The sequence below is a fragment of the Seriola dumerili genome, unplaced genomic scaffold, assembly GCF_002260705.1.
Source record: "Seriola dumerili isolate Sdu_G_001 unplaced genomic scaffold, Sdu_1.0 BDQW01000187.1, whole genome shotgun sequence".
NCBI classification, from domain to species: domain Eukaryota; kingdom Metazoa; phylum Chordata; class Actinopteri; order Carangiformes; family Carangidae; genus Seriola; species Seriola dumerili.
The window spans coordinates 65826-80395 of record NW_019174442.1 but is presented as its reverse complement, the minus strand read 5'-3'; the positions used below and the strand labels follow the sequence as shown (position 1 = coordinate 80395).

The window sequence follows — 14570 nt, the reverse complement described above, 5'->3', positions numbered from 1 at the left end:
AAAACTGTTTTAGACGAAAAATCTGAGCAATATTTCTATTGGTAGGCGGGCTGCTCGTGAAGGGAACAATCGGGTTGACTTTGCCAGGGAGCCACCTCAAAGCATATCAGGTTACTTTGAGTGACAGCGTAACCATGGCAAATAATTTGACTAAGGCTATTGTCTTATCCTCACCATCCCCGGGTCAAATAACCGACCAATCAGAGTTCATATAATCGCTTCTCTTGCCAGCTTAGAATAATATTATTAAAACGAGCCAGCGAGCCCGGTCTCCGGGAGTAGGTTATGTTGAAACGGCAAAGAAAAGGTGGAGGAGGACGGTGGAAGGAGTAGCAACTTTCTCTCTTTCTCACTAACTTTATGAGGAGTTGTCGCCTGGGGTTTTGCATGGCTGAATGGACTTGAGTTTATTCCTCAGTACGCAGTTGGATATTACCTCACCGTGGTCAGTTGAAGTTTTAGTCTGATCTTTTGGGGACCTTTTTGTCGCTTATGGACTTAATGCGTTTTGATTTCATGTGAGACTGAGAGGAGAGACGTGGAAGTAAGGCACAATATAATCTGTATTGGTTTACGTTGTCGCCATGTCCATGCTTCCGACGTTTGGTTTTACGCAGGAACAAGTGGCGTGTGTCTGCGAAGTCCTCCAACAAGGGGGGAACATCGAGCGGCTGGGACGCTTCCTTTGGTCCCTCCCGGCGTGCGAACACCTCCACAAAAATGAGAGCGTCCTCAAAGCGAAAGCCGTAGTCGCTTTCCACCGGGGGAACTTCCGAGAGCTCTACAAGATTCTGGAGAGCCACCAGTTTTCGCCGCACAACCACCCGAAGCTGCAGCAGCTGTGGCTCAAGGCGCACTACATCGAGGCAGAGAAGCTGAGAGGCCGCCCGCTCGGCGCCGTGGGGAAGTACCGCGTCAGGAGAAAGTTCCCCCTGCCCCGCTCTATCTGGGACGGAGAAGAGACGAGCTACTGCTTCAAGGAGAAGAGCCGGAGCGTCCTCCGAGAGTGGTACACCCACAATCCGTATCCATCTCCGCGGGAGAAAAGAGAGCTGGCCGAGGCCACGGGACTCACCACCACGCAGGTCAGCAACTGGTTCAAAAACCGACGGCAGAGAGACCGAGCAGCGGAGGCAAAGGAAAGGTAAGAGCAAACATTTCAACATTTCTCAGACCAGTTTAATCTTGTTCTTTTTTATTATTATGACATCAAGCAAAAAAAGCCAGAAGTCCTATTTAATACAAAAATGTTGCTGAGTCACAAACAAACACTGTGCGCTTGTGTGCAATATAATTTCTGGCATTTTATGGCTTTGACCAAGTAATAATATATTTTCAGTTCTTGACTAATCGCCTCAGTTCTCCCCAGTCATCTGTGTATATTTGTGGCAAATAATATTAGAAGCAGCTACTTTCTAAGACTTTCATCTTTAGTAAACTTGTGATAATTGTGAAGGCCGTGCGTAAAAGTTCAACTGCAGAAAATTAAAGGCTTGTTGTCGGGTAAATTACAAGGTTATAAAAGCTGCATTCACCCCACTTTTATGTTTTAGTAATCACACTTATTATAACATGAAATTTGACTTTCACGTTAAGATCAGACGAGGAATACTTTAACCCTCCAGAAACTGCAGAGAGTAGATATGGAGGGAAAACATCTCAGAACACGTTTAAAAGTTGTTTTGGGGTGTAATTGGTGCGGCCGGCTGTGTGTCCTCCATATCAGCCCGGCTGACATTTCTTTCGGAGTCGTTTGTACATTTCAAAGTTTGGAAATTACACTGGCAGGCGCTCAGAGAGGTCTGGGAGACGTGTTTTAGTCAGGTGTTCGCCGGGTTGGTGTCTTCTTTCACCCTCTGGCCACTAATTCGGGCTGAAAGCTCCACGTAAATCATGTCCTCCCACTCAGAAAAGCCTTACTCACCACTGCAAACATATGAACTATACCATACGCAACGTACACACGTTTTGCAATAATTAGACCTGTCATTTATGCAGCCGTCTAAAGCCCCTCTCACCCACTGTGATAGGCGTTTTTAATCACAAGTCCCTCTGGTTTGATTCATTTGCCATAAACGCAATTTTTTTAATGCAGACTCAACAGACTAATAGATTAATTGTTTTCAGTCACAGCTCACCATTACGGCCATTTACTGTAACTCTGTGCACCGCTGTGGTTAACTGAGCGATAGCCTCTAATTATTTCAATGACTTCCTAATTGTTTGCACCTTGGTACACTTGCGCATGAATGCGTTACTGATTGATGCATTAATAAATCAGCAGACTAAGCATTTATACTTTAATGAGGCTTATTGTGGCTATTGTAAATATGGCGCACGCTAATTAACATCCCAGTGCACACAGTAGCATGGATAACACTATTTTTGCTGAGTGTGTGTGTGTGTGTGTGTGTGTGTGTGTGTGTGTACGTCTGTTACGGTTTTTTTCAAACAATGTTAATTTGTTATTATTTGTTTACTTACAGTTTCACTCACTTTTAGCTTCTAGTTTTTATTAAGTGTTATTCATCTCGACTCTAGCTAGTTTGAAAAAGTGACACAACTTGATCACATTGCTTAGACATTCTCCTTCCTTACTGTAGTTAGCGCACGCGTGTGTGTGCGTGTGTGTGTGTGCGTGCGTGCGTGCGTGCATGCGTGTGTGTGTGTGCGCGTGTACATCAGTTTGTCTGCACTGTGACCAGACTAACATGTGATTGTGTTTCTGTTCGCAGAGAAAACAACGAGAACTCCAACAGCAATAGTCACAACCCATTGACTTCTTCCATGAATGGAAATAAAACTCTATTGGGGAGCTCGGATGACGATAAAACACCCTCGGGGACACCGGATCACACGTCTCCGAGCCCGGCTCTGCTCCTCGGCTCAAACACCGGTTTACCGTCCCTGCACGGCCTCGCGCCCCCTCCGGGACCCAGTGCCATCCCGGTACCGAGCGGTGCAGACTCGGTGCACCATCACCACTCATTGCACCATGACACCATACTGAACCCTATGTCTTCTAATCTAGTGGACCTTGGCTCTTAAAAAAAACGGCACCGAGGGGACAGAGAGTACCGTTTTGTTTTGTTTTTTGGAAAAGTAATTTTCAAGGTGGCGTGAGACGAGCTTTGAGCACTTGCAAGGTACAAGGCAGACAGACTGGGACACTGCGAAAACAGCCACCGTAACAAATCATTTAGTCTCATTTTCAACCTTTAAACTTTTTAAGCAAGTGGGAAAACCCTGCGAGTGAACGCAGCACCTCCATCTCTCCCCAGATTAAACTTCATCTTGTTTCGAGGATTTTCTAGAAACAAGTGTCAAAGCAGAGCACTTAAGATATTTTCAAAATATAGACCAACTTATAACAGTCGCCATCTTTTTTATTGGCATATTTCTCTTCGATTCTCTCATATTCACTTGAGGACAATATAACGCGAACGGTGAATAGATTTGAGATTATGTGACTTGTTAAGACGGATCATTTTTGCAGTGGTTGGTGCAGATGAAAGGTGAGGTGGATCTAGGTCGTTTTAGAAAAAAAAAGAAAGTAAGAAAGAAAGAAGAAAAAAAGAAAAAAGTATTTTACCGGAATGTAATAACGTAACATGTTATATTGTTGAAAACAATAACAATAAAATGTCTTAATTCTTGTTACAATTACCGTTGTTATTTTAGGGTTTTAGATTTATCAACAGACTCTATAGGCACCGAGTTAAAGGTACACCATCGCCTTTTTGTTTACATAGGGTTTTCCAAGAGAGCCATAAGCAATTAACTTTTATTTTTCGTTTTGAGTGGGGTGGGGTGGGGGTGATGGGGTATGATCTTCTCAAGTGTCTTATAAGAGCCATGATAAGATGCAATATCTTAATCTCTTGATATTATTATTATTATTATTATTATTATTATTTGCATTTTCATTTGGAAAGAGACTGCATGTAAACTTTGCGATAAATGATGAAACATAAAACGATTCACCTATAGTTTCATATACCCTTTACAATAAAAGAAAAAGAACTACATGGATTAAAATCGAGGATTTCTTTGATTCTGAATTATTCTTGACATTTTTCGTTTATAGACTTTATCTCCTCGTTTTTCTATTTTTAAACTGGGTGACACTTTAAAAAAGATTTAAACAAAGCAAATATTCCCACATTATAAGCGACTAATATCAATCTTTACACCATCTCAGGATGTTTGTTTACTGGATAAAGTGTGCGCATTTTCAAAAGATTCATTTGCACTTTTAATTGAGGATTTTTAATGATTAGGTCTAATTCTATTTTCACATTGATTGCAGAAATGCAAATATAAAAATATACCCAAACTATAATTTTCAGCTGTGGCGAAGCTGGTTATATTTCATCTGTTTTATGAGTGCGCACGGAACCACCAGTTCCTTCATAACGTCAGGGAAATGTATAATCAGATAGCATTACAAAAACTCTGGAGCTCTTAGCCTTTGACACATATGCCTGCTCTAGGAAAGGGGATATTGTGCTTTATGTGTGGGCAGTCTGCCGGCGTGCACGGGTTGATATCCCGGGATTATAAACCATCTAATCATAAATGCTGCAAGGGAAGTTGTTAAGGTGGATATGACTATCTGTTTCTCTCTATTCCCCAAGTTATTTCCAGGCTTGTGGAGGAAGAAAATACACACCGATGTACTGGCCTTTTTAAATGTAGGGAATATATTTCAGTATTAGTAAATAGATCTGTTCAAAGAGAGTGTTTTAAATACAAGTTGGATTAGTGCGTGTCCGACTTTCATTTTCTTTAAAAGAGGGTTTTTTTTTTTAATGATGATCGCCGACGTAAGGTCAAAGTTCACCTAAGTCATGATGTTAAAATGACAAAATGAGAGACAAATCTCGACACTCAGAGCAGTACTTTGTAAAAACAACACCAGTCAAGAGACTGAAGCATGTGGCGTGTGGCCGTTACAGGCAAAGCTGGGCGAAATGTAGACGTGCTTTTCCAACCGGGAACCTTGATGTTCAAGTGATGACACCTTATCTCCCCGCGTTCGGCCGAGGAGAACAAAAGTGCCGTAGTCTTTGGCAGAGAGAGAGAAAAAAAAAAAACACAGAACTGGAAACGGGCGTTGAAAAGAAGACACTTCTGTTTGAACAGCCCGTGTAACCCCCCCCCCCCCCCCCCCCGCCTACCCACCCCTCCACCCCACCCCTCCCTCCACCTATTTGGGGAAAACAGCAAATATGCATAATTAGAAACCATAACTCACAATGATAATGACTTTAAAGATGTGTTATGTCAGCATATTAGTTTACTGGATGTTGTTTTGTTTAAATTGGTGGAGAAGGATTTTCTTTTGAAACGTCAAACAACAGCAAAGGAATATTATGGTGGAGTAATAAATGATCTTATAGGCCCGGGCGGCTCTAATGGGAGGGTAAATATGAAAAGTGCACGCAAACTGTCTCACCCCTCCTGACTGTGAATGCGAAGGATCAGTCGCACCTTGTTGTGTAGGCTACAGCTCCTGGCGCATGAAGGTCAATTACACATGCAGCTCAAAGCCCACACTTTATAATTAACGAGGACTTGAGTGCATATGGGTCTACTCAAAACAAGCCTATAACAGCGGCTTGTGAGGAGACATAACACGGAATAGTTGGTCTCTCACCAAACCAACTCTGTAACCCCACAAAGAGCTGTGATTTTCGTCTCCTCGTACTTTCACTCTCTCTTGTTTCCCATAAGGCTTGAAATGGGAACTTGAACTGGCATTGTGAGTGCGCCATGTGTGCCCAAGGAGGGGGGGGGGGAGTGGCTATTAAACGTTTTTTGGGCAGGAGATGTTAGGGAAAATCCGCCAGTGTTGAAGAAAAGGCCTAACAAGGCGCGCACTGGTTATAAACGCTGGTTGGATTCTGCCAGTCTGTCTTCTGGGAATAATGACCGTCTCAGAAAGCAGCAGAGGAGTCAGGATAAACAGTTAGACAGGTGCGAACTCGTCGTGGTTTCTCGCTCAAATTCATGCAGTCTTTTTAATCGCCCGTCAATTCACCACGGGGCGAGGATGTTGCGGATATTAAACGTCAAGTGTTGAGGCAAACAATCTTGTAGCAGGAGTCAGTCCCACTTTGCCCCGGGACGAAAATCATGAAGCAATCAGGAGAGAATGTTGAATCGTGGCTTTGTCAAGATGACATCCATTCATTTTTATAGATTATCAAGAAAACAGATTATACGAGCTGTTCTGACCTGAGATCTGTTTTTGTTCCAGGACTGTCATAATTCCATCACCGCGCAATCATTAGCACAAAATGCATGATTTTATATTGAATACAGATGTTAGGCATATGTATCCGTATATTGTTATTACTTTTTTTTTATTTTTTTTTTTACATTTTTATGCATTTTATTACGCTATTTTAATAACTAAATGACAATAACTTTTAATTTAAAAAATATAAATTTGCCATTATTTTTATTGCAAAAATAGCAGCAAAATGAATCCCCCCAATTTTCGTATTAGGTCAGGCTGAGAAAATTAAATTTTAAAATTTCAATTTTTTTTTAGAATTTAATAAACGGACCTGACAACGACAGAAGTTTTCTTTTTTCTAATTGATTTATTTTGTACTTTTTCTTTTTAATAATTATTGCGATAATTATTTGGAGTTGTCCTGTCGTTCACTCATTAACCTGAGAACAAGAAGTAAAGAAAAACAGTTCAGCCACATGTAGACATTAAGTTTATATTGTCATATTATATCAAGGATTCTGTCCGGATCTTACAGAAACGTCATTTGAGCGTTGAGCGTTTCTGAGTAATATAACTCGGTATTGGCCTACGATGCTTGGATTTTTCAGGGAGGGGGGTTTCTGTTGACATCCTTAGCAAATTGAAGAGTTATTACTTTTATCCACATTATTGCAAAAAGCTGCAGACTGGGATATCTACCTGTTCCTTCATTTGAACAGAAAGAGGAGAGTGGATAGGACAGTATAGACTGAGAGGAAACTGTCTCATTTAAAACTTAGATTGGTGTTTAAAATTCGTCATGAACTGAGTTTTTATATAAGAGAGTGTATTGATGAACACGTGGTAATGATGCTCTGCTTCATTTTCACACTAGACACATAAACTGCATTACCTGACCAACTGCATATAAGAGAGTAGCACACCTAGAAGTGATTTTTTAATCTTTTTTTTAATGCATTTTCTGGCATTGTCCAAAATAATCTCTTTGGGGGGTTATGAACCCTCAGCTCAGTGAATGCACAGACCCAAAGATCTTTAAACTTATTTGATTCACAGAAACCACCAACACAGGACAGGCCTACTATGTTTTCACCCAGCAGCCTGATATGATAAGTATCAGATCCTCATTTAACCTGGGACTCTTTGTCAAGTGATGTTAACACTGTCAGGTACAGTGATGATAGTTATAATGTGACACATTATTGGTCCCAGTGGGGAAATTCTCTTTTCACTTAGACCCCACTCAGGGAGGTCAGAGGTCAGACTTTTATAGCAGCAGCCTCAGAGCTGGAGGAGATTCACTATTTTTGCTCAAGGAAACTTCAGCAGAACAGAGAGGCTTAAACTCAGGTCCTGTGGCTCACGGATGGTTTGTCAAACCACTGTCCCAGTTTAAAGATGAAATCCACCGGTCTTAAGACAATCCGAATGATCTTACAGACTAAATGTGCAGCAACTGACCGAGCTCTGACTCCAGTCATTGTCTCGGTCAACTGTCAAAACCTAAAGATTGACTGGCTGCAACAATAGAAGTTCAACGGCACCATGGCTCCGAGTGTGAACAGTTAATGATTCACACCACTTGTTGCTTAAAAAGGTCTGTGGCTGCGACAAGTTAGCGAGACAGCTGGGATTAACATCACTCATATACTGTGACTGCAAAGTGGAAACTGAGTCAGATGACAGAGAGGGACATCAACTGGTTGCACTGTCACTATCATTAAATGCTCACTTTTCACTGTGTGGCTTCCACAGCAATACAAAAAGGTTTGTACCAATTTATTTAAACCTTCATTTGTCCTAGTTTTAAATGACAGTCTGAGCTTCTATGTTTAAAAAAAAAACATATTTTAATGTGTCACATAACAAGTCCAATGTGCTAATCATATTAACTTTTACTGGATCTCAACTGTACATCAACTTCAGTTAACAGTTAGTGAGAAGAACAAACTATTCCCTCTCCTCTGGCCCTAACAACAGACTGTTCATAAACACAGATGAAACTATCATATGGAATGAGAATAACATGTTTAATACTGAAATTCCTCTTTGATAATGTAAAAACCATGAGTGGATAATGTAAGAACTGCAACTGCATTGCCAGGAGGAGGAGAAGCTGGACAGTAAACAGGTTGCTCTGAAAGGGAAAATATCAAAATAAACCGAATTTAACTTCTACTTTTAATAATTTTACCAAACAAAGTTGTGATTTTTAGCATCAAACATTATATATATACATTATACATTATATATACTATATATTTGTTTTTGTGTTTTTCTATTACACACCAATTCATATTTGCATTAATGACATAAAATCCAAATTCTTAATTTATGAAAATAATGTTTAGGTGATTCGTGTATAAACAAAATTCCCCAAAGGATGGTGTAAAATGCCTTCTGAGCCGAGGGGGTTTTGGGCTGGATATAAATATATCGTGGATCCAGATATAACTGAAAATGGCTCACAGACCGTCTGGTTTTGGCTGATACAGTCATACTGACAGGCAGGATAGGGCCAGTGTTTACAGGCATACATGAACAGATGAAACTGTGCACATGTGCAAGCCAAGAACTACGAAGAACACCCAGACAGAAAGAAGAATAAAATCAAAGTTCATCAGTACTACGAAGGTGGTTTGTGTTACACAAATCTTCCTTCTTAGAGCCTCACCCAAAATCAACCCCATATTTGAGGGAAAGCTCAGACACAAGCCGACGTTGGAGTAAAATATAAACTTTGAAGCCAAAGCCAATCCAAGCCTCAGCACCAAAATTTAAAACACAGGTTGTCTCAGGACCTGGTCTGCCAGGTGAAAATTTATAACACAGATTAGGAGCCTGTAATCACTCCAAGACTAACTGGCAGGTATTTCACAGTAATGCATCAACCAGTACTATAACAAAATCAAAGATATCCATGTTTTCTGATGTTCTTCATGGTTGTTTGAATCAGTCATTTTTGTAAATAAAGTATTGCACATGTTCAATTATGATCAGCTGGGACAAACTAAATCCTTTGAAGTATTTTATTAGTAAAGAATAAATGTAATTTCTTTAGTCCTGAATATGGCCTTTAATGATTTGATTGGTCTATGACTAATGTATATTGTGAACCATATTGTAAATAACAGTACTACAAATAAAAAACAACCATTGACAAAATAGTGAATGGTCACAGTTTGGTTGGAAATACTCCAAACATTTTGCTCTCAGAACACAAGGAAGTCTGACATGTAAAGCCTCTTCTTTTGGTTTCTATTTAATTTTACGGCACTTGGAGGTCAAACACAGTGGTATGTTTATTGATGAGCACATTGATTTCAGCCTCTCCTCAGCCATTATGCATTTTTTGGTGTATCAGGTGTGTCCCATAAAACAGGATAAAACAGTAGGGGGTTTGGGGAGCGAAGAGGAGGAGGCGGGGAGGGTGGGTTGGGGTGGGGGTGCATGGTGTAGTGTTACGGTCAAAAAAGAGAGAGAGAGGGAGCGGGAGAGAGAGAGAGAGAGAGGGATGGCCAGGGGAGTATGAGCATTAATGCACTCCCCGTGTGCTGGACGCGTACGGTTACAAAACACACACTCTCACACACACACATAAGCACACTGCGGGTGCCCTTTGCTCGAGTGAAAGGTCACCTGGCAGACCGAGTCCTGAGACGGGGAGAGACATATCAACAAATGAAGAGTTCAGTTAGAGTGAAACATTGAGCTTCTTTGGCTTCAGTTATACACGTTTAATTTAAACAGTACAACAATTAAAACCCTTTACACGTAACACTTTACTATTCAGACTTTACATAGGCCCTACAAATAGTCAATACATGGTTCAGAACACACTTTAATGTAGTTGTACACAGACATAAGGACATTTTAAAGTGTTTATCAAAGGACAGTATGTGTGAGCAATTATAAATTCTCCTGTGAAGACATATTTTTTTATAGACATATTTTACTATATTTTCATTTAATTCATAATCTGTTTATCCACCAAACCAAAGTGGTTACTGGTGCCCACAGGAGGAGTTATAGCTGTTGACAGATACATTAATTAACACTTAGTTTTTCTTACAACCAAGTGTTTATATGCTGCTAAATAGAGGCGTTTTGAAGTAAAGTTTTGCAGTGAAAGCTACAGAGATTTTTAGGAGCCTACAGCGTGAGTGTGTGAGTGTGTGTGTTTGAGCGTGTGTCGGTGTAAAAGGCGAAGAGGAAAGGGTTCTCGTATCTGTGAGTGTGTGTTTGTACACTTGTGTGTGTGTGTGGATGGGAGGGGTGGGGGTGGGGGTGGGGGTGGGGGGGCACTTGGGGTTAGGAAAGGCTCACCTGGGCTTTCTCCCCTACTGTAAATTCCTAGATGGGAGACAGACACGGGCTATTCTGATCGCATTAGGTTCACTCCGATGGCTTTTCCAGCTATTGTCACTTGACACCGTTCCATTAAATCTGTCCACCATAAAGATTAACTACACCATTCTTTATGCTTTCACTGGGTGCTCACTCTGAACGCCAAAGGGCAGGTTAAATCATGCACAAGATTTTCATAGTGCGCTGTATTTCACATGCAGCCTATCTAGACTTTTACTTGATGTTATATCAACTAGCAGTACAGAGTGACACCCAGATAAATTATTGTGAAACTAGTCCATTCATCAGTTTAGTCACCCTTTCATTACTGTTAGTAGTATCTGATATTACAGTAACATATACACATGAAGATGTAAAATCTGTGAAGCAGCAGTTTTGTTTTTTCACTTTTTGATATATTTATTGGTTGGTTGGTTCTAACCTTGGTGGTCACCACTTCATTGATTTAATGCTATTGTTGTCATTATGACAACATATTTCAGATATATTATTATATACATTATTAAATATACATTTCTATTCTGTGAGATGAGAGCTTCTCTCAATGGAACTACACAAACTACAGTTTGTGGTTCAAGAAACACTTTTGTTAACCTCAAAATGTTATTACAACACAAATTCCACCAATAGACTGTGAGACTGTGTAACGTTGGCAGTTCTGCTTTATAGACTCCATTGATTAGGTTCAATGACTCATCACGTTTCTCTGTCGCTCATCAGTTGCTGATGTTTGCCTTGTTTAATTTATGTTTAAAGAAACTTAAAGGTGTGGTGCCAGTGTGGTGGCGAGGTATTGAGCAGTCCTGTGAAAAGCTTAGTCATCAATAGTTGACAAGTTGTGCATGTTATCACGATAAATAAGGCTCATTAGGAAGGCGTCTTCGATAGGACAAATAACAGGATAAATAAATTTGTGTCAGAAGTAATACCATTCTTAAATAAAAATCTATCTTTTTTCTTGCAAAATGATTGTATTCCAGCTATATACAGTATATGATATGTACATACATATATATCATATATGTGATGTCTGACTTCCTTATTTTGCATAAACTCTGCACATTGTTAACGCAGCTTGCAGATATTTAAGTTACAGCACAATCTTGGCTTTCCTGTTTCATTTAGCTTTATGTCTTTGTGTGTTGTCATTGTGTTCTTTGCATTGCATTGTGAACTTAATTTAATTAAGTTTTCTTGTTCTAAATATTTTCCTAAATACTTCATAGAAAAAGGTGACAATACTAATATAATAACGACAGAGAGAAAATAATCTTCGTCTGGTTCGTTAAACCTTGAACTTTGTGCACCATTACACAACTTTATTTAACCTGTATTTGTTGTTTAAGGGAATGAACGGTTATAGAACTCACTCACATCCTGCTCTGGGCTTGTCTGCTCCAGTTCAGCAGTGGGTGAAGAGAAATTCCTTCTAATTTAGATTATCAGTATAAGTGTTGATTGTCCACAGTAAGCCTGTCTATCTTAGTGTGTACAGTGCAGGTTCATCTGTTTCCAGCTAAACACACCAACGGGTTCAACCTGCCAGACTGTTGACTCAGCACTCAGCAGGGTGGGTGTGTGTGTGTGTGTGTGTGTGTGTGTGTGTGTGTGTGTGTGTGTGTGTGTGTGTGTGTGTGTGCGAGCATGCGTTAACGTTGGCATTGTGTTGAAAAAAACATTTCATTTGTAGATTACAACTTTAATACCCCTCACAGTTAGGTGGGCACTTGTGGGTTGTGGCCTCTTGCATGCATTACCTGCACCTGATATGGGAAGGTTGTAACCATAGCAACCAATCTGTAAATGGAGGGAAAAAAGGCAGGAGAGTATAAACAAATGCATCTGCTTGATAAACATGAACTGTTTTATATGATCCTATGACAACAATAAACACCAAGCGACCTGAGACATAGATGCCCATGAAACCCTACCCCTCCCCTCACATACTGTACAGACACACACTGCCACATTGTGTTCACTCCACTTAGTGTGGTGTAGATTTGTTTAAAGAGTAACAAAACCTCAGAACAGACGTGATGAAAGTTAAGTATTTGGTTTTCTCCATAATTTATTGGAAGGCAGCAGAGTTCTGAGTAGAAGGGACTGACAAGTCCTGTTTTAAGCTAAACACTGCTCTCTCCTAGTGATCAGTGAGTGTAACTGCACACATGTAAAGAAGGGACGTAGAGAAGACCGTGATTAACAGTAATAAACAGGAATAAATGGGTAATGGATAGTGTAAGAAGTGAAAATATAAAACACTATATTAACACAGCTTCGGGTTTATACAGAGAGATAAATGGAGCAAATTCTATAGACAAGTGAATTCATTCATTTATTCATCCACCCTTTATTAACAGTGCACATGGTGGTCCAATAAGAGTTATTTACAACTAACATTAATACAAATTTTAAAACACAGAAAACTGCAACTGAAATAAAATGATAAACATCATAAAAAAATAATAAAAAGCGATTAAACCAGGACTTATAATAATATAGTTATAATACATTTAAATTAATCTGTCTAGATAACGTTTAAGTGAAGATCAGGTACAGGCCTGCAGATACAGTCAGTGCCAATGATGAATATTGATAACCCATACTGGAAATCCCATGAAATACTGTTGTTGCACATTTCAAGAATATGATTTTTGAATGAGTAAGTAATTACTGTTCTGTATTGAACTTGATGATATTTATCTTATCTTTATAAAAACATTCTTATAATGTGCTAAAAAGCTCATATTTAAAGTGAACACTTAATGTCTCAACTCCAAGTCAAGCTTCATGTGCTATGAAAAGTAGAGTTCACACCGCTTTCAAAAATGTAAACGAGTATTTGAGGTCAGATGCATCAAACGCTGGCACTCGTCGACCATGTTAACAATACAAATTATGTATTGAGATCTCGAAGTCTTACACCCACACCAAGGACAACTGGAGCACTTGTGCTTTGTAATTTTTGTTTATTAAAGAAAGATGGCTCAGGCAGGATTTAAACTGCATGTGTACAACTTCCCCTGCACAAATACAGAGCAGACAGATTATGATGTAGTTACTGAAAGTTTGCATAAAAAAGACAAGATGATGGAAAGGGTCACATGATAGCAGACACATTATTAATGGTGGATATAATGTCAGTACAATAGTCATAAATGTCTTTCAAATCCACATTCTTGTTCGGTTTGTGTTTTCATACTTGAGTTAAGTCACCGTGAAAAATGTCCAAAAAAATAGCGACAGCTCCTTCTTTCTCTCAGTCCTTCCATCTGTTTCCCATCCCTCCCCCTCGCTCCTCTGTCATCTTCTTCCTGATAACTTACACTAGACTGGTTTCCAAGCTGTGGACTCCTCTTGTTGTTATTTTTTTTTCTCACCCACAGCAGTGGCAGCTGCTTGAAGTCTCTTTTGCTTTGTTGCCGTTCACTTGCTGCTTGATTAGCTTCTCCACTGCACTTCAAATGCTCCTGGGTTTCAGCCAAAGCAATTTCGTAGTGAGAAATGCAGAAAACATGCCACGGGTATAATGTCACTACACAATGAGAGGTAGGCATAGAGAGGAGGTGGGGTGTGTGTCAGTGACCTTAAAGCTTCTGTATACACCATTTGTAATTTATTGTACACTTGACTTGTCACATACACGTGTAACTACTGGAATGGATCTGGAAGCCATGAGTGCCATCAGCAGCTTGCATAGACAAAAGGAAAGGCTGTGAGTGAATGTATAAAGATAGACTGTATATACAGCAGTTTTACATGTGATGCATTATTAATGAAAGCATGCCAGATACTGTTGCTCTTCTGTTGTTTGTCTTTCAGGTGTTTTTTTTTTTTGTCACTTCCATCTTCCGTCATTTCATGAATTAAGTCAAATTTTCAACTTTGAGCTCATGATGACCCCTTGTGGTTGAAGTAAGACATTATTTTTTTGAATTATTGCATGACTCGTGTTTGC

At 39.8% G+C, this 14570-nt stretch overlaps 1 protein-coding gene across 1 annotated transcript; it reads left to right on the top strand.

Annotated features, from left to right (window-relative positions):
* The first annotated feature begins 395 nt into the window (after positions 1-395).
* Positions 396-3768, top strand: six2 (SIX homeobox 2). The gene is made up of 2 exons (XM_022752942.1): positions 396-1144; positions 2736-3768. The coding sequence occupies exons 1-2, from the start codon at positions 585-587 to the stop codon at positions 3046-3048; spliced, it is 873 nt and encodes a 290-aa protein (XP_022608663.1). The 5' UTR covers positions 396-584; the 3' UTR covers positions 3049-3768.
* The last annotated feature ends 10802 nt before the right edge of the window (positions 3769-14570 follow it).